General features: G+C 32.8%; 1 protein-coding gene across 1 annotated transcript in view; it reads left to right on the forward strand.

Annotated features, from left to right (window-relative positions):
* Window positions 1-269: 269 nt before the first annotated feature.
* LOC132696908 (cell adhesion molecule 3-like) overlaps window positions 270-18,829 on the forward strand; it is a 126,172-nt gene continuing 107,612 nt past the window's right edge. The window contains exon 1 of the mRNA XM_060662040.1: window positions 270-443. Coding sequence (XP_060518023.1) covers window positions 374-443 — 70 coding nt within the window. The 5' untranslated portion in view covers window positions 270-373. The remainder of the gene's footprint in view (window positions 444-18,829) is intronic.

The raw sequence follows: 18,829 nt of genomic DNA on the forward strand, positions 1-18,829 counted from the left end.
AAAGATCGTTATCCCTTTACCCGTCAAACCGACCGTATATTTTGTCTTTCGGTGCTCATTATTCGCCGAATATTACACGTCGAACCAAACAAATACAAATTAGGATCGCGCTTAACTTTTCCATCAATCACATTAGGTGACAATAATTAATCAAGTGGCAGCTGAAACTATCAGCGCCCGACTGAGACGGGCGCAGACTCGTTTCAGAACTTTGGCTACGGTTTCGCTGAAAAGTTTTCAGTATCGGGTATTTCGTTGTTGGGGTTCGAAGCTGTTTTGCGTCACGTGGATTGTACGCGCTCGCGTCTAGCGATTCGCGAGTGTATAAAGTTTTAAGCGCGTTCTTTGGATATCGCAATATGTTTCCGTTCTAATGTGGAAAATGACAAATCGTACCGAGAAAGTGTTCCTGATGGGATGCTTGCTAGTAATCATTTGTTCTGGTAAGTGCGTTGTGGGCAATTGACGTGTGATTAGGTGATTTGTAGTTTACCAGAAATCACGAGGTTTATTACCTAAACAATCTAGAGGGACATTTGGCAAGATTACCCAACTCGCCCGAGACCCATTTAGATAAATGTTAAGTGGATGGTTAATCGATAACGTTTAGGTGAGATTTCGTGACTGCCTGAACGTGTCGAGGTTCTTGAACTGCCCGATTATCACGTCGTCCATATGATTTTTTCCTGCACGATTTGATTGAAAATTATATCGAAATCGATTCAGTAATACATGTTTAATATAGTAATTTAATTAGTTAAAGTAGCTGTGGAAATAAAACTTTGCTGTATCCACTTCTTGATAAACCGGTGGTTATAATCGAAAAACAGAAATGCAAATAAAAATCTGTATTTCATATAGTTAAACAAATAAGCCTCTAGCTTGTTCTTACCCGACAAGGTAGTGAAGATTATAAACAATAATTAAACAGATTAAAATCTAATTCAGTGGTAGTTTGACGCTACTGACAAAGATAATGGAAAAGTAGCTCCAATATTGCTTGAGAAGCTTGGAGCACAATGAAGACACTGGTTTTACCCTTTCAACGCGGTTCTAATTTTATCGTTGTAACTGATAAAAGGTCAAGTGACTCAATGTCACGGCTGACAAATTGCCATGCATGATTAATTTTTATAAGCCGGTTTTATTCATTTTATCTTATTATAAGAAAAACTAAATAGTTTTTCTTCAAAACTAAATAATTTTTCTTCAAAACAAATTAGTTTTTTTCCGTAATGGTTAATGACACCTTGTATTAGTAATTGTGTACTCACAGGTTTTATAGCAATCTCCTAATATAGTCTTATCAACATTTCACACTAATCGATGCTACTAAAGATCCGATGAATCAACGGAGGAGATTTAGTTGCACAAACTCCCGTTGTCCGCCGTTAATGTCTAGATTTCGCCGTTGTCATCCGAGAAAATTCCAAACTAAGTTTAAATGAATATTGAACAGCACGCCCAGTATGTTATTCAATTAGTAAACTGGTTTGTCAGAAGTTGAGGAACGCTGTAAACAATCTCGAATGTTTCGAAACATTTCCAATTAAACTTTAGCACAATAGAAATGTTTTCTTTGGCCGCCTAGCGCCAGGTGTGTTAGCAGGTTATTCCGGTAGAACAATAATCGTTTTTCAACCCTCACACCTAACTGTATAACTAATACAATGGTACTTGTAGCACGCAAAAAGTTTTTTCTAAGCGGTGTTTTTTTTCGATGTATAGAACTTTAAGTTGCAATAAAACAACGATGGATTATTCGATTGACATGACTTTTATTTATCCGAAAGATAATCTTGTGGCATTACATTTTAAATATGATTTCTGGCATATGACCGCCACGGCTGGCGCGGATGTAGTCCAATCTGGACGTCCAATTTTCGACTTTTTCCAACATTTCTTGTTGTCCAAAACGTGAAATTAGGCGGTCACCAAACGTGTCTTTCAATAAATCGATTGTGGCACGAGTTGTGTAACATGTTGCGCCGTCTTGTTGAAACCACATCTGCTGGATATCATGGTTATTCAATTCAGGAATGAAAGAGTTAGTAATCATAGCGCTATACCGATCACCATTGACTGTAACGTTCTGGCCATCATCGTTTATTAAGAAGTACGGACCAATGATTCCACCAGCCCATAAAGCGCACCAAACAGTCAGTTTTTCTGGATGTAACGGTGTTTCGACATGCACTTGAGGATTAGCTTCGCTCCAAATGCGGCAGTTTTGTTTGTTGACGTAACCATTCAACCAGAAGTGCGCTTCATCGCTAAACAAAATTCGCTTATGAAAATCGGGAACAACGGCAATCTCGTTTTGGGCCTATTCGACGAATCTACGCCTTACGTGATGATCTTTTGGCTTCGATTCTTGCGCAAGTTGGATTTTGTAAGCACATAAACCAAGATCCTTCCGCAAAATCTTCCATAAAGTGGATGGACACAGATCCAATTCCTGTGCTCGATGGCGGATGGACTCATTCGTGTCTTCCTCAATGCTACGCTCTACAACAGCAATATCTTCTTCTGTACGCACCGTACGGCGTCTCTGGGGATGCGAGTTATCAATAAGAGTAAACGTGGTGCGAAAACGTTCCATGGTTCATCGAATTAACTGCTCTGATGGACGATTTTGTCGACGATAAAATGGACGTAGTGCGCGATACGTATTCCGCACAGAACCATTATTTTCGAAATAAAATTTCACTATTTACAAGCGTTGTTCAGGTGTGAGTCTATTCATGATGAATTGCCAAACCAAACTGAGAATAAATCACTTGACAGCTGTTAAATCGGTCGCCATCTTGAACAGTAATGCCAACTTAAAGTTCTATCATCGAAAAAAAACACCCATTATAATAGTAGCCAGACTCTGGTCGACCATAACTTCTTAAAATACAACAGCCATTTGCTTTTCATACTTAAAACTAAGGTCGACCGAACGCCTCTGCGGTGGTGGTATAATTCGTGCTGCACAATATGGGGAGCTCAGTAACTGTAAGAGATAACGAAGTGTCGCAAAGTTGCGCGTTTCGGAGATAAGTGTAAAGCAGTTTCGGTCTTGAAATTAGGAAAATGCCAATTAGTTTCGAAGTTATCCTGAAAAAAACAACATCCTGAGATTTATGTTTTCCTTTCTTCCGATTTTACGTTTCTATTGCCAACCACAGCATCTCAATATTTTCAAATACGGATCTCCTGGTACGGAAACTTACAGAAAACTGTCCGTCTTGACTAATCTCTTGCATTTATGAGACCCAAATAATGAGGATGGAATATTTGACCCCCTGTATATCGAAACGGTTCAATTTCCGTAAAAGAATCACTTAAATCATGTACAGTTGCGAATATCGATCGAAACGGAAAGGTAGCGTACATAAAAATTCCATATAAGGTTCCGACAGATCGCGATATAAAATATTTTACGACCAAATATCCGTTCAGTTTTCGCATGAATATTCGGGTTTCGATATTTCATTTCGCAGGACTTGCACGGTTTAAGAGTTGATATTTATTTTCGGTAGATAGATAGATACGGTGGTTCGCCTTTGAGGCACCACGATTTGTTTTGATATCGACGACAAATCGACTGCTTAAAATTAAAAATGAAAGTCACATTTGCTTAAATTTTTGAAGATTCAACTACAGGGTTGCGAACACAGCTTATTGCATTCTTCATACGACTGAGAAATACAAAAAAAAGTGTTTACAATACTTTCTTAAACTTATTTGTATCGGTGATTTCATTAATTATGAATTCTAGTGAAAATCGTAAGTATATGAGATACTTCAGTTTTTATTTTTAATTTTTTTGGAGTTTCGTTATAATATCGAAAGAAATTGGCTCTTAGTGCTGAATATGCTTTAGTTTTGGTATGGGGATGTATAAAATATTTGGGATTCATTCTTTGTTCATTATCACCTTCCTTTATTGACATTGACAAAATCTAAACGTTTCAGGTGGTTATACGAATCATCCAATAGTCTGGAAGTCTCCAAAACTTCAAAAGCTCAAGATTGGCTGAGTTTTAGGATAGGGAAGATTTACAGACTTCGACGATTAGTCATAATATAGAGTGACCGACAAAAATTTCGCAACAAATGGAACAAATGTTCACTAGTGAGGCGGAATTTTTAGCAAATCAGTCATTCCTGATAACCTGGAATCTGATTTTGGTATGGCTTGAAAGTTGAACAAACGGATATAAAATTGAATAAATAATAATTGAAGTAAAACAGACTTTCTTTGAATAAATATTGTTTTGTTTTTCAGACAACTTGAAGCCATAATTCAAAAAATGAGGGGGTAATAACTAATGCTATTTTTAATTAGAATATCGATAATTCGATGGATAATCGATAATCGATCGATAATCCAAATACTCTCTGTGGTTAATGTATTTTCAAATTCAATGATAGGAAACAAATTTTATTCAAATTATTAAATAGAATTAGACAAAAAAATATTTACAAAAAAAAATACTCCATCATTTCTTGTCTTGTCATTTAATCTAAATTTTGACGATATCATTCATATATAAAATAGACCTTCAAGTTACGAATAATTATAATTTTCTTTAGGAATTCCCAATTTTGTGGAAGTATATTGCTTTAACATACTTAATATAATATTGCGTACTAATATTTAAATATTTCCTTTACAAATGGCTAGAGGAACGATGGTGGATAATTGGTGCGTCTTATCCTTCTGAAAAATAAAACTTTAAAAATTGGCCGTTAAGGTAACTAAAAATTATATTCAACGCTAATTTTCATCCCTGGTAGGAACGAGGAGCAGAAATGAAAATTAGAGGTTGCTGAATTTTAATATCCAATTTCACTACCTGGCTACGTAGCGCTGGACTGGCATAAAATCGATGTTTTCTAATTTTACTTCTTTACAAAACAAGCATTGTGCGGAGATTTAATATTCCATTTTAGGTAGCGCGTATCTTCTATTCATCATTCAAGACACACGAAGTTAGAGAGATAGCAAAATGAGTTTTCGTTTTCATCAACGTTCGATATTTTTACCCGCAGGGCAAAGGTTTTCGATGAAAAAATCTGAGCTAAATCGGAAAGATTTTTATATGATTGATCAGGGAAAATGGTATAGTTACGTTTTTGCTGGATTAAATATTGCAATCATTTTACAAAATCTTTATATTTAGAGTCCAAAATAAAATAGTTACGAATAAGAAATAAAATAGATATTTCAAGTTTTCAAAAACATGTAATATTAAAAACGAAGTATACATAGTATCTGGAAATCATGAGCAAATAGGGTTGATTCTCCTCGAAGAAATGATATTAAAGTTTATAAAAATAATAAATAAGAATTTTAACTTGGCTTCTAGTTTGTCGATTACCTAAATATCTATAGCATACCTAATATTAATATTCATTTGCATGCTTAGAACAAATTTTACGTAAAATCCTTAATGCCAAAGGGACTTAATTGCTGACTGTAAGAAATGTGTTTAATTTTTTTTTTTTAACAAATTGTAATATCTTAATTAATTAATTAATTAATTAAAACCTATTAAAAAATTTTTTCACATACCCTTATTTACCACAGCAGAATAAAATGGAACATGTCCAAGAAAATCGTCACTTTTAATTTCCATTCCTTTAGTTAATTGGCTAGAAGTCAATAAATATTAATAATTTTAACTGATTTTCCGTAACCAAGTTGCTTAAAATACTGTCAAAATCTACTGTTAAATTTGTCTCACTAACCAAACTAACCAAAACTAGCTTCTAGCACATGCTTTGTTTAACCAATTTTTCTTTAAAAAAAAAGGTTAAGGGCACTTTCTTAAGGTCATGCTCGTGGTCATGGTCATTTAAAGTAAATAGACAAATTAGAGAGTAAGTTAATAAGATAAATTTATTTTACCAGCCTGTAATTCCGTTATTTTTCACTATTGACTATATGAACTTCTAAAGTAAAATCAAGCCTTAAATTTCTACTCATTATTTTAGGAAATCCTTTATATACTAAATTATATTTCCATTTTTGCGTATTGATCAAATCTCGTTTCAAACGTAGTCTTTAGGTTAGCTTTGGGTGGTTTACTATTTATAATTATTCATAAATAATGACAAAAAATATAAGGAAGACGAGCGTATGTAAAAATAAATATTGAACTAATTTTAATGTTTGTTTGTGAAAAACATACATTATATGTAGAAGTATTTACAAGGTGTCCAGGCATATTTAGGCCTAAACCTGCATGTTTTGTTATGGGTTATATCAAGTAGTCTAGTAGTGTAGAATAGAAAATGTTTATTCCCACCCGCGAATAATAAAATTAACCTCACTTTTGCATTTGCTATTTTTTAATATAACCCGCAATGAAGCCGTTAGATTAATACCATACATACGTAATGATATTGTTATTAAGGGTAAATCAACTGGGGTGGGTATTGTCTTCTTAAAATAGGAAAAGAAAGTCAACTCAGGTTTACTTTTCTGCAATAATTTAAACACTCATTCCACTTATACGATTAACTTTTTCGTTTACTGTTAAGATATAATTATCACAGTTTCATTTTATTTTACATATTAATACGCCATTAGAAATATTTATCTTTGCCCAATGTGTATGGTTTTTTATGAGTAGATTTTCTAAATTAATTTTAATATTCCCGTAATTTATAAACATTTCTTGCCCACACACTTTGTTCTGGCGAATCACCTATTTTCAATTTATGATTGATGTGTGAAGTCAATCACCCAAGAGCTAGAAAATGCTTTGTAGACGAACACGAAAAGCCTCGTTTCAAAAATCGCATGTGACGAAAACGAGGAGGTCAAGCGTTTGGGGAACATGCAAATGATTTCGCGTCGCTTTTTAAACTTCCATTTAACTCCGTTACCAGAAGGTTTTTGTCGGGGGTCTTTCCGTAACTAGTACGCTTCCCGACCGAATTTCTGACGAAATTATAGAGTTTTCACAAAGCCTATTATTAGCCAGAGTGCAAACTCTTGTTTCGGCCGCATAAATTTCGCCAATTACATCAAATTTGCCCAAAAGTTTCGCTCGAACACGGTGTAGCAACAAAGTACAACGAAGCCGGAAGTAAATTATGGACATATTTTCATTAACTTAAGATAAATTGTTTAGAGTGTGCGGTTTCGCCTTGCTTAAACATGACAAGAGCTCCCCCGCTCAAAGGATTTTGCACCGTTAAGTTTAATTTTCACGGTTAGGCGGGTTTTACAGACCATTATGGGATGAACGAAAATAATCGGGCATGAGAAAACATAATTCGAAATATACACAGTGCGCGAGTAAAATGTATAATGTTGATAATTATTTCAAAAAATATTCCAACTAAACTTTAAAATGGGCAAACTGGATTTGTTGTTAATGTAAAAAAATTGTTTGCTGTGGACCTTACCTTTCTTAATAGTAATTCCGGAAAGCCCCTTCAGGACTTTTTGGTTAGTTTGCCTTATTCTTATAAGGAAAAGATCAACTTTACTTTTAGTCCTTATTTTATGCTGTACCTTCAAAACCGTTGAAAATAAAGCATACCTCATTTACGTTTTTCTAGAGAAATTTCAATGAAAAATTTAATTTCTTGGTGGAATATTCAAAAACCCGCTTATTAGAAAAACAGACCAATTCACAAGCGCCTTATCGTTGATTTTTTCTCAAGCTCCCCTAAGGTGCACATTCTTAATTATAATATAGGTTGTACTTCATTAATTAATTATTTATCATTATTAATTGTTTAAATATATAGAAGAATATGGGACAGGCTTCGTATTGAGTATAACATATACCTCAGAATTAGTAATATCTTTGCATAACTATTATTATTATTTCTAGCAAAATCTTGCGTAGTTTCCTACCGCTCTCCACTAGAATCGGTTTTGTGTGGAGATGTCTGCATCTCACGAGACCGTGGAAGGGCTCTTTTTTGAGATCACACTTCTTTTGCGATTTTTTTTATGAACCGTGAAAATTGAAATGCTTCAATTTGAACCGAGAGATAGTAAATAGCCCCTGTGAGCAAAAACACTTTTATTAATTAATGTCATAAATAAAAATAAAATAAAATATAAATAATAATACATATTTTGTTTATGATTCCGCAATAGCATATTATACAAGAAGTGCACTGAAGAATTTTTGTAAAACAATACGAACACTGTCACTGATAGAACCGTCGGAATTGACAAATGTCAAAATTCAACCGGTGCGGTAATATCCCGGAAATGTCCGAAGAGGCTCGGATCCGTGCGACAAGATACTCACATGGTAAAGCGACGCTTTCCACACTCTAGATCGGTGTAAAATTAGGTATTTTACAGAAAGAAGTAGGAAAAATTCAGTTTTTTCCGAGGTTTCAAAAAATAAATGGATTGTGGGGGACTTACTTTTTACAGGCGCTTATAAATTAACTAAAACTAACTAAACCCTTCAAAACTATGACGATCGACGATTGTACTTGTATAATTAACCTTTAACTAAATGTATTGAAGCTGAAACTTAATTACGAGTAGGGGACCAATTGATTGGTTAGCTCAATTTCTATAGCTCATTTCAATAGCTATTTTCGCAGATCCCGGACGCATTCTCAATGCTAACGCATGCACATTAGTAGAAAATTTCTACTCTAAATTAAGAATTCTATGTTCGCGGAGAAAGCGTATTAAATTTCGAACACGTTCGGTATCTGTTGAACAGAATCCGAAGTGGGTGCAGGGATTTTTCGATCGGAACGAATTGTAACCTTCAAATTTACTTTTATTTTAAAAATATTCTTTTGATTGGCTGATATGTAAGGTTTCTGCAGAGTAGGAACACTTATTATTGAAACTCTGACAAAACAATGAAAAGGCAAAAATCACTAATCAATCAGAACTTTATTAGATAATTGTAAAGGAATTTTTTTATTGGCATTATTGCCAATACCATTTCTGGTTCGATTATTTCACGTGTGTGTTGCAGGAAGAAAAAAATCACTGCAACGGTTCATTCATAACTAATAATAATAATAACTAATCTGATTCCGCTTTTTTCAGGTATAACGGCTTTTAAACCATTCTGTTTTAGCCCTATCTACTTTTAGACCTTTTTCCTCTTTTTTTGATTCTCTTTCTCTTCCTGTCTTTATCTTTCTCTCTCTTTAAACTAGTCTCTCTTTGTCAACCTCTCCCTTCACCTCAAATATTTTCTAGTTGAGTAGCGGTTTAAAGAGAAAGACTTTAGAAAGAAAAAGAGAGAGAGACAGTGACAGATACAACTAGTGTTCAGTGACACTGAGTTCGCCGGCTAACCATTTTTTCTCGGACTTGACCCCACTTTTCAAGTATGGAAGTAAACCTCTCCCTCTTTAAATCTCTTTCTCCCTCTGTTTAGAGCTCTAGGAGAAAATATTTGAGCTCAACAGAGAGGTTTAAAGAAAAATAAGGGTTCAGAGAGAGAGAAAATAGGTTTAAAAAGAGAGAGGTTAAAAAACTCTATATCTGAGAAAAGCAGAGAAAAATGATCCTGTGCCTGAATGAATGAATTTATTTACACACATTCTCTGCTGAAATCCAAAAGTTCTATTTGTTCCGTAACTTGGCTTCGACAGATTACATTTGCCACATGAGAGAACTTAAATTGCATCGTCAGAATTGTGCCTTAGATCGCTTACTTTTTGTGACATTGCAATGGTATTAATTTGTAATTAGATTTGCCTGAAGGTCGTTTGTACTACCGAGTTCAACCCGCATGTTTTATACTTTTTTCCCTTACTCTCCTCTCTCTCACCCTTATCCTGTTTCTCTTAAGCCTTTACTAAGGAATATTTAACCTCAAGAGAGAGGTTTCATGAAAACAGGTCTGGAGTGAGAGAGAACAGATTCAAAAAGAGAGACATTTAAAAGAGCAAAAACAAATAAAGCCCGAAACATTGAACTGGCGATCAGTGACCCAGAGTTAGAATAAACGAATAATAGAGACTCAATGCACACCTTCTCTGCTGAAATTCGAAAGTTGTATTTGTATTGTAACTTGGCTTCGAGAGAATTTAAATTGCATCGTGAAAATCACAGTCTAGATTGCTTATTTTTTGTGACGTTGAAATCGGATAAATTCGTAATTAGATTCGCCCTGGAGGCTCCCCTAACGAATCCATTTTCCCGGCGAATTGCCAGAATGGCGCGCGAAAAATTCCTTCTCGTTCCCAGCCAGCCGGAACACCACCAAGCCGAACCAGAAAGAAGCGAGTGCTTTTTCACGCGACGAGCCGTAGCTGCCGCTGTAATTTATCTCCCAATTGACGGCGGAACGTTGCAGCGAAATCCGATGTCTTCGAAATAAACCATCCTAATTCGCGTTTCAAGTCGAAATACGAGAAAAGGGATTCTAATCGCGAGCAATCAATCGAAGCGATTTAGATGTTGAATATTTCCCGTTCCATTGTCACTAGTAGTCTGTTCCCGATACTCTGCGAAAAAGGAAATTATTTTGTCAAAAAATTGCGTTTAATGAAACCAATTGGTATTGTTTTGATATAACAGAAATAAATGTTGTTGAATTACATGGATAATTTTCTTGATGGTACAATGACAAAACTATTGCAACAAAATGTAACTGTGGCAAAGTGGGCGGCTTTGACATTATAATTCTTAAGAATTTTTTGTATGCGTGATTATTGTTACTTTCTAAGTCAATGGCAAAAAGTATGTTAGGGTGTGCGTGCATAGACTTAAAATGGCTAAGAAAATCTAGGAGGGATTCTTGACCACGAGACCAAATAACAAAAGTATTCGTGCTGACTGGTGATAATGGATAAAAATTTCACCGTTATATGAAAATATATTCCAGACAAACAATTTTCAATTGAAATCAGTTTTCTCTGTGAAGGGTTTTAATATAGAAGCTAAATATTTTGCTAAATAATATGTTGAAGAAATAATGGTGCTGGCAATAGGTCTAAGAATCTTAGGGTGTCTGATGAGACTTTTTCACACATCCTGATGCTATAGATGACGTAGGTAGACATATCTTGCATTTTTTTATTGATATTCAGTTGTGTTCATGACTATGCTTATCTGATTTTGGAGATTTTAGAGCAATGGGTTTAGGCGTTAGAATATTAGATTTAGAAAGTTTGGATTTTTAAAGGATTTTTGCGGTTTCAAATCGAATGTCATTAGCTAGTTGAGATAGCAGTCTGTCTACCCCATAGTAGACTTGACATTTGAAATGATTTCCTCTTTGGGGATGATAGGTGGAGCAAAGACGCAGTTGAAACCTTTTGCAAGAATTGATTTTTCCGTCTGAGAAAGTTGGTGCGACATTTAGCACAGTGTTTAATAGTTGAGAGGAGTTTGGTGGTTTCACTAGCGTTCTTGGATGAAGACAAAATGAAAACAACTTCAAGATGTAGAGACAGAAGAGTCTTATTGGTTTGGCCAATTTATTAACAGATATGATGAATTCATTCTCGAAATTAATAAAAATTAGATTTACGAAGAATTTTATAAGCAGATGAAGTTTTTTGCTGATGAGAAAATTAGGGATAACTTTATTGTCGGTCTACAGAATAATGTTACCAGTTTCAGACGGTGATCTTCTAACTTTTTGCTTTTACGATTGATGATACACATCACACATTGAGAAACTAAATATAGAACTAGTTAACTAAATTAAAGATTCTATTTGAGCCAACCAGATCTTAGATCTTATTCAATTTTCGGATAGGATCAGCTCGTTTGACTCAGGAAAACCTACTTTTTGGTAAGTGTATATGCTCTTTGCGTCGTTATTAATAAATAAATAGTAAATAGATCGACTTCATCAACGACAAACTAGTTTGGAATGTAATGGAGCTGGACTTGTACAATTTGTTGTTTTGGCTTAATAAGAGTCTCAATATTGTAATACTGTTTTAAACTGCAACAAATATTTTAAAACGTTTAAATGTTTACTATGAGAAGGGCCCCCTGTGATTTCTTTATAAAAATTGCTCTTTAATGCATTAATAAATAAGATACTAAATATGAATCGGAAAAAAGAGACAGATAATTAAATATGTATTATGTTCATTATATCTTATAATGACAAATATAAACGAAATAAAGTAGTTCACTGAGATATATTAAAATCTTGGTTATAATAACAACGAAATTGAAATGATTTTATCTAAACGTATGATTTTGCTTTCGCGTTTATTTAAACTATGGAATATGGGGCATATTGAATTCAATAAATTTATCGGATATATCAATTTTAAAATATGTTGTTCCATTCCAAAATGGAACTTACCATTAATCAAAGACAAAAAATGTATTAAACGTTTAACTATTTTTGGAGAACAAAATTATTATTAATATAGCTTAAAATGTACACTGCGTGTCATTTTGGTAGCGGAAATTTCAAGTTTTGGGGCACCCCTTGTATCGCGGGTATCCTATGAAACGTCGTAAAGGAAAAAGCGCATCCGATATAGAATTTTACGTAGGATTCAGTGGCGTAGTCAGATTTTTTTCTGAATGGTTTCCGCTTGGTGTGAGCTTCTCAAAAATGTATAACTACTCTATAACTATAATAACTATAATAATATTGGAGAGCTCCGAACAGGCACTAAGCTTTGGAGAGGGTTGAAACTATGTGTAGGTTGTGCATTAGGAAAATTGGTCGACATTTTTGACAGTTGTTTTAGCTTTATCAATTAGAAGAATTATGTGCAGATTTGCAAAAATTGCTAACCTTTATTTTTTTTTTAATTGTTATTGTCCACGTCCCAACTATCGACGAAGGTGTTGTACGAGGTGCAGTGTAAATAACTGAAAATATAGTTTTGTTTAATTTACCACAACGTCCTCATCCTGTTGGACTAATTATAAACAAACCTACATATTTTTCTCCTCCGTCCTGAAGAATACCCAATTTGTTACCACACGGGTTTGGGAGTTCCGTTTGTCAATGTTGACAGTCATGTCAGTGAATGTATTCGTGTTTTGTTTTGCAAACATGTAGCCAAAAACTAATAGTCGTAGAAAAAGTATAGTATGCAACACATTTGGCAAACTTTTTAAGTCACTAATTTATTCAGCACTCTGATATTTGTTATCACCACTTGGTGATCTGCTGAATTGCTATAAATATACGTCATACAAATAATAATACTAAACTGATGAAAACGGGCAGCCAATTTAAACAACAAATCGGAGTACTGAATTAAGAACATTTGAGAAGAGTTAGGATAATGCAATCAAAATTTCAAGGACCAATATTCAATTCAAACACACAAAACACAAATTTTCTAAAATTTTTGGTTAGATTTCGTGCGTCCTTCGTCCAAAATATTGTATTACTCAACCGCAGATGGCGACAGTTTACGTTTGATTTCATTTTTCGGGTTGAGTGTTTAAAAAAGCTAATGAATAATTTACAATGGAAATTTCGCATCGTCAGTAAGACGGTCCTTTCATTAAAATTCGAGGAAAATCTCGGAGAGCAAAATTTGTTTCATGACGAATTTTACGAGGGCGAATCATAGAGGCGACGTTTAAACAGAATAACCAAATTTTAAAAAAAGCTACCCAATTTTAGAGCCGTCGTATAGGAATGCGTCTTCTTTTAACACTTCGGATGGCATTTTCAAATAGACGCTTAGAACGTTTGATATAATACAACGGCAGATATATTTCGGGCCGAGTTTCGCGAAAAGGGAAACAAATTCCTTTTATTGTGCGAAAATGTCCCTAAACGTGAATATAATATTCAGCCGAAGGAATATTACATGAAAATTTATATGTTCCAACTTATATACAAAATTGCAGTTTCCTTTTTAGCTTTGTGGCTTTGTGGTGAATTTTGTTGTCAAAGGATATGCAGTCATAAAAAAAAAAGTTTAAACTAGACTCACCAAAGAATTATTAGTTCCTGAACATTAAAAATATCCTTATCCCAATGTAACTTGTGACCACGCCCACTACCCATGATGCGCACTGAATTTAAAAAGGAAAAAGTTCTGAACACATTCGTTTCTCTTTTTTGGAATAACCCCGAATGATCTCGTTTCTTTTTATACTTGAAAATTAGTTTAACAAAGCCGGATTAGAAAGTGAATTATTTATTATTAAAATGATCGTTTCTAAAGTTGATTCATGCAGCAAAAAGAAGCTATGTAATGCGACGACTGCTAACTACATATTCGTACTTCTCCGCTCAGCAGTAATTATATCTGAAAGTAGTACGAGCTAAATATTGAGACTCTCTTTGATAAAGAATTTGCAGGAAAATTAAGACTCGCGAGAAACTTCCCGTTTGAAACTTTGACATCTTCCTTTGAATTTCGCGATTAGTTATTCATTTCGCATGTTGCTCTTTCTGAAACGGCACCGGCTAAATTATTAAACACGCTGACAGCTGTATTTTCTTTCTTTTTTTTTGTTGCGTCGAAAAATTATCTTTAAATTATAAAGACATGTTTTGTTCCGCGCTTGGCTTAAAGAAAATTACACCGGTACACGCGATCCGCGACGTTTTCAGTGGAAACGTTGATAACCTAGTTTTCTGAATATCGTGGAAAAATGCCTCCTTGTTCTGGAGTTATTTAATTCTTCCGCGGAGTATTTCAAAAATAATAACGGAAATCGGCCTCGTCCAAAATAAAATGCTGGACATTTGAAGCCGGAGAAAGACATTCTGGACTATTTTCAGTGACATAAGCCAGTAAAAATAAAATGACATATTTGGACAAGGACTGATGGTTGGAGGTTTTTGAATAATAGCAAAATTTGATTTTTTTAACATTTTATTCAACGTTTCTATCACAATCAATAATATAAACTACATTACAAATATTAAATAGCTGAAAAAGAGAATTTTGAATGAATTTATACGATTTTCTAAAAGTTGGCTTGTCATTCCAATATATTTTTTGGACAACTTATACAAAGTATTAAATAAGCAATGGAGAAAGAATAAATTTTATCAATTTGTAAGAATTGATATTAGATTTGGCAAGAATATGTTTTATTTTTTCAAATAAGTTATTTATACCTGGCATTGCAACATATTTCTGATTAATTGTATTGTTGTTTAAAAAATGCATTAATCTTATTTTCAGGGAAATAATCTCCAATTAAAAATTGTTTAACTGTTGATAAAATTTTGGGGTAATTAGGATTATAATATCTTAATGACAAATCATCTTATTGTTTTTGTCATCATTATTAAAATATCTTAATTTTCTTTTGTCAAGAAAATTTATTTTTTTGTATTTCTCATTTTGAACGGTAAATTGTAATGTAGAATGAAAAAATATTAAAAGCATTAAGAAAATATATTTATAGCAATAAAAGAAACGATTAATATTTAGGAAGAAATAAATGATGGAAATAAATTATTAATTTAAGTGTCATAATTTAATAACATAGTTTTAATTAAAAATTAAAAATAAACTAACAATTAGCAACTAATAATAAAGATAAACTTAATATCAAAATATTATTGTCAATTATTTGATATTTGTGTTTTATTAATTCATTCAAAATATCAATAATTTAAGTAAATATTTTTATATAAAGTATTTCATTTATGTAATATTGGTATGTACTTTAGATTCTTGATGAAAATGTATATTGTGATCGAAACGTTGAATAAAATTTAAAAAAAAAAAATAGTATTATTTAACAATCTCCAGCCGAGAACAATTCCAAATCAATATGTATTTCAAGGTTAAAGAATAATAAGAAGGTATACATAACTTGTTTTTCACATGTTTGTTTGCCATTTTTTTTAATTTTCTGATGCTAGGTTTATTGGAACTTTCAATAATTCTTAAAGTAATCAGACAAATTATTTAAAAACAATGTGTATACCACAAATTCAAAATATTCAATTCATATTCAAAATATAGATATCCTCCAAAAACAAAAAAATATGATATTACAATAGAGAACATAGAAACATCTTTATTATTGCATTAATTAAAATGCAACGTCATTAAAAATCAAGAATTACCGGTAATATTGAGCTATATGTTACAAAATATGTACTAAACTATAATCAAATGTAGCAAATAAATCAATTATACCCTCACTTCTAAAAGTTGATATTGATATAATTGATAAAAATTATTAATAATCTAGTAACCAAGAAAGCCCAAACCTCAGATGATTAGATAAAAATATAAAAATAAAAATGAAAGATAGGTATTTATTTAATTAACATCAAATCATCAAAATTTGGAAAAAAACCTATCGTTTGTTACTATGCCTGTGTTAATTTGACTTTCTCAACTTTCAATAGTTCTTAAATTAATGCTATAAATTATTCGTTTTAACAATTGTGCGTCTTAACATAATGCGTCATTAAAGAAATGAATACCCTGAAAAAAAAAAACAAAAAATGCGATGACCTGCTAAAACTATAAAAACTAAAAAAAAAAAGATACTTATTAACTCAAATTAATATCAAAATCTCAAAATTGTGTATTTATTTTTAACATATAGCCTTTGGTAATATGATATGTATGGTTGTGATTTGGATAAAAATATGTATTGTCTGTTTTAGCACCTATTTCAAAAAATGTTAATTTGAAAAACCTTATTCAGAGACACAACGATACGGACTTCGAAAAAAAAAACAATTTCAATGGTCCAAAAGGTGCGTTTTTCCAATGCATTTAAAATTAAAGGTAAATGCTGTTTTCAATGAACGATAACATTATAAATAATAAATACAGGACAGGTTTCTTGTGCGAGTAGGATCCATGTTTCTAAATTTATCCTGCGGATAATGAAGTTAATTTGCCCCGGCCTGTTTAATTTTTTTTTAGCAAATTTGTTGAGTCGTTTTTCTCGCTTAATTACCCCAGAGACCAAAATTCTCCACGGCAAAAGCAACAAACTGTTCCAAGGTCAGCCGTATTTATATGTTCTCTCCGTGTCTCTCAGCTTTTCTGGTTTTCACATGCTCTCTTTTACGATCGTCTTTTTTCAATGTTTTCAGCAAAATGTTTTGTGTGTGGAGTATTTTTTTTATTATTTTTATTTCAGTTGAAATATCGTAAAAGAATATCTAAAAAAACGAACGGAATGAAACGGACGGGAAGTCGAGGTGGATACTAGCAATTAATTAATTTAGGGTGCAGTCGTTATTTACTTTTTTAATTAATTACTTTTACTTTCATCAAACGTTGAAAATTCCACTCAATCTTCAAACCGATATAAAGCAAGTACTGTTTCAGTTCTAAAACTAACCATCATTCTTCAATCGAATTTTAAAATGATACTGATTAAACGATATTTGAAGAATGGTTTCAAAATATACCACCAGAAGACAATTTTGTTAGGCATTTGGTCAGTTTCAGTTTTTATTTTGTATTTAAAAAAAGGTGTTTATCACAATGGAAAATGTATTTATCAAGTTTTAAGATGGTGGCATAATAACAACCTCTTACAAAATATTATTTGGCGCGATGTCTTAATACAATACAATTAAATAAAAGCAAGTCGAAAGTTATCGTATTACTACTGACGCTACACCATCATCGCTTTAAACTGTAGTACGATGAGCCTTATTCCGCCATAGGCAGCGTTGAACTTTATCGGTTAACAAGGAAAAATAAAGTAAAACAGCTACAAATGCAGTAAGTCCCTATTATTCGGTAATAGATTTAATTGAAAACTGTGGAAGCAATATTCCTAAGTAGATTTCTAGCAGCATTTCATAGCATACCAATAATTGCGGTTCAATGCCTGTTGTGAATTTATAAATATAAAAATCTTTATAATGTTATAAAAATAAAATATAAAATTTAACCAGACTCGTGACTCTGAGAAAGTGGGTGCGAATAGAAATTTTCTACTTGCTTAGTTTCTTTAATTGGAATAATCTTCATCCATTTCAATTTTCTTTTCTTTACTTTTAAAATTGTATTTATTTGTGCATGTAACGACTATTGTCAATTTCTTATAAATGCATGTACATTTCGTGGCTATACTGACAAATATGTTAAAATATAAAATGTTGTTAGAAAACCGCTTTTAATTTTTAAACCCTTATCTTTTAGCTAGATGAATATTTTATAATGAATATTAAAGAAAATATTTTTTGCCAATTTTCTGTTTCTCAGAAGCGGCTAGAGATAGGGAAATATTTTGCGAAACTCATCAAAAGGGAGCGAGGAGAGAAAAATGATAATATAAAAAAGTTGTCCTATTCAAAAAATCAAAGTTGTTGCGCGGCAAGGAGAGTCAAGTAACCAAATTTTTAGCAAATTGATGAGTTCCGTTTTCCCAAAACATCTCGTAATTGGTTCAGCCAGGTATAATTATGACTGTTCATAAACTGCATTAGGATGATTGTTAATGATCGATATTAACAATAAATTGGGGTGCAGTTTCCCCTATGATCGAAGGACAATAGTATATTATGCAACAAGTCTGATAAATGTCACTTTAGTTACGTCTAATTTAGCAAAGGACTTCAGCGGGGCGAGTGTTTAATTACAAGGGACTGAATAAATTCATTAACTTGTTGCACACTTTCCTTTTTTAAGACCATAAGTATTCGGGTACTTTTTGCAAAACAGCAACTATACACACTGGGTGACGTGTGAAGTGGCCGTTAGAACAGAATGACTCGCAACCGTGCGCAACGAAGATGACGTCTTAACATGACACTTTCGGCACGCTTAAAGCATGGATAATTGGGTATTATACAGGGTGCGTACGATATTTGAGAACAAATTGATATTAAAATTTATTCCCATTTATTGCAAAATTTGTTATAATAATTGTTATAGCATCCTTCTGCGATAAAATAGTGTTATGGGGATGATTATTGGTCTCTTTTTCGAC

This window comes from Cylas formicarius, unplaced genomic scaffold, assembly GCF_029955315.1.
Source record: "Cylas formicarius isolate icCylForm1 unplaced genomic scaffold, icCylForm1.1 PGA_scaffold_1__22_contigs__length_36826433, whole genome shotgun sequence".
Lineage (NCBI taxonomy): Eukaryota > Metazoa > Arthropoda > Insecta > Coleoptera > Brentidae > Cylas > Cylas formicarius.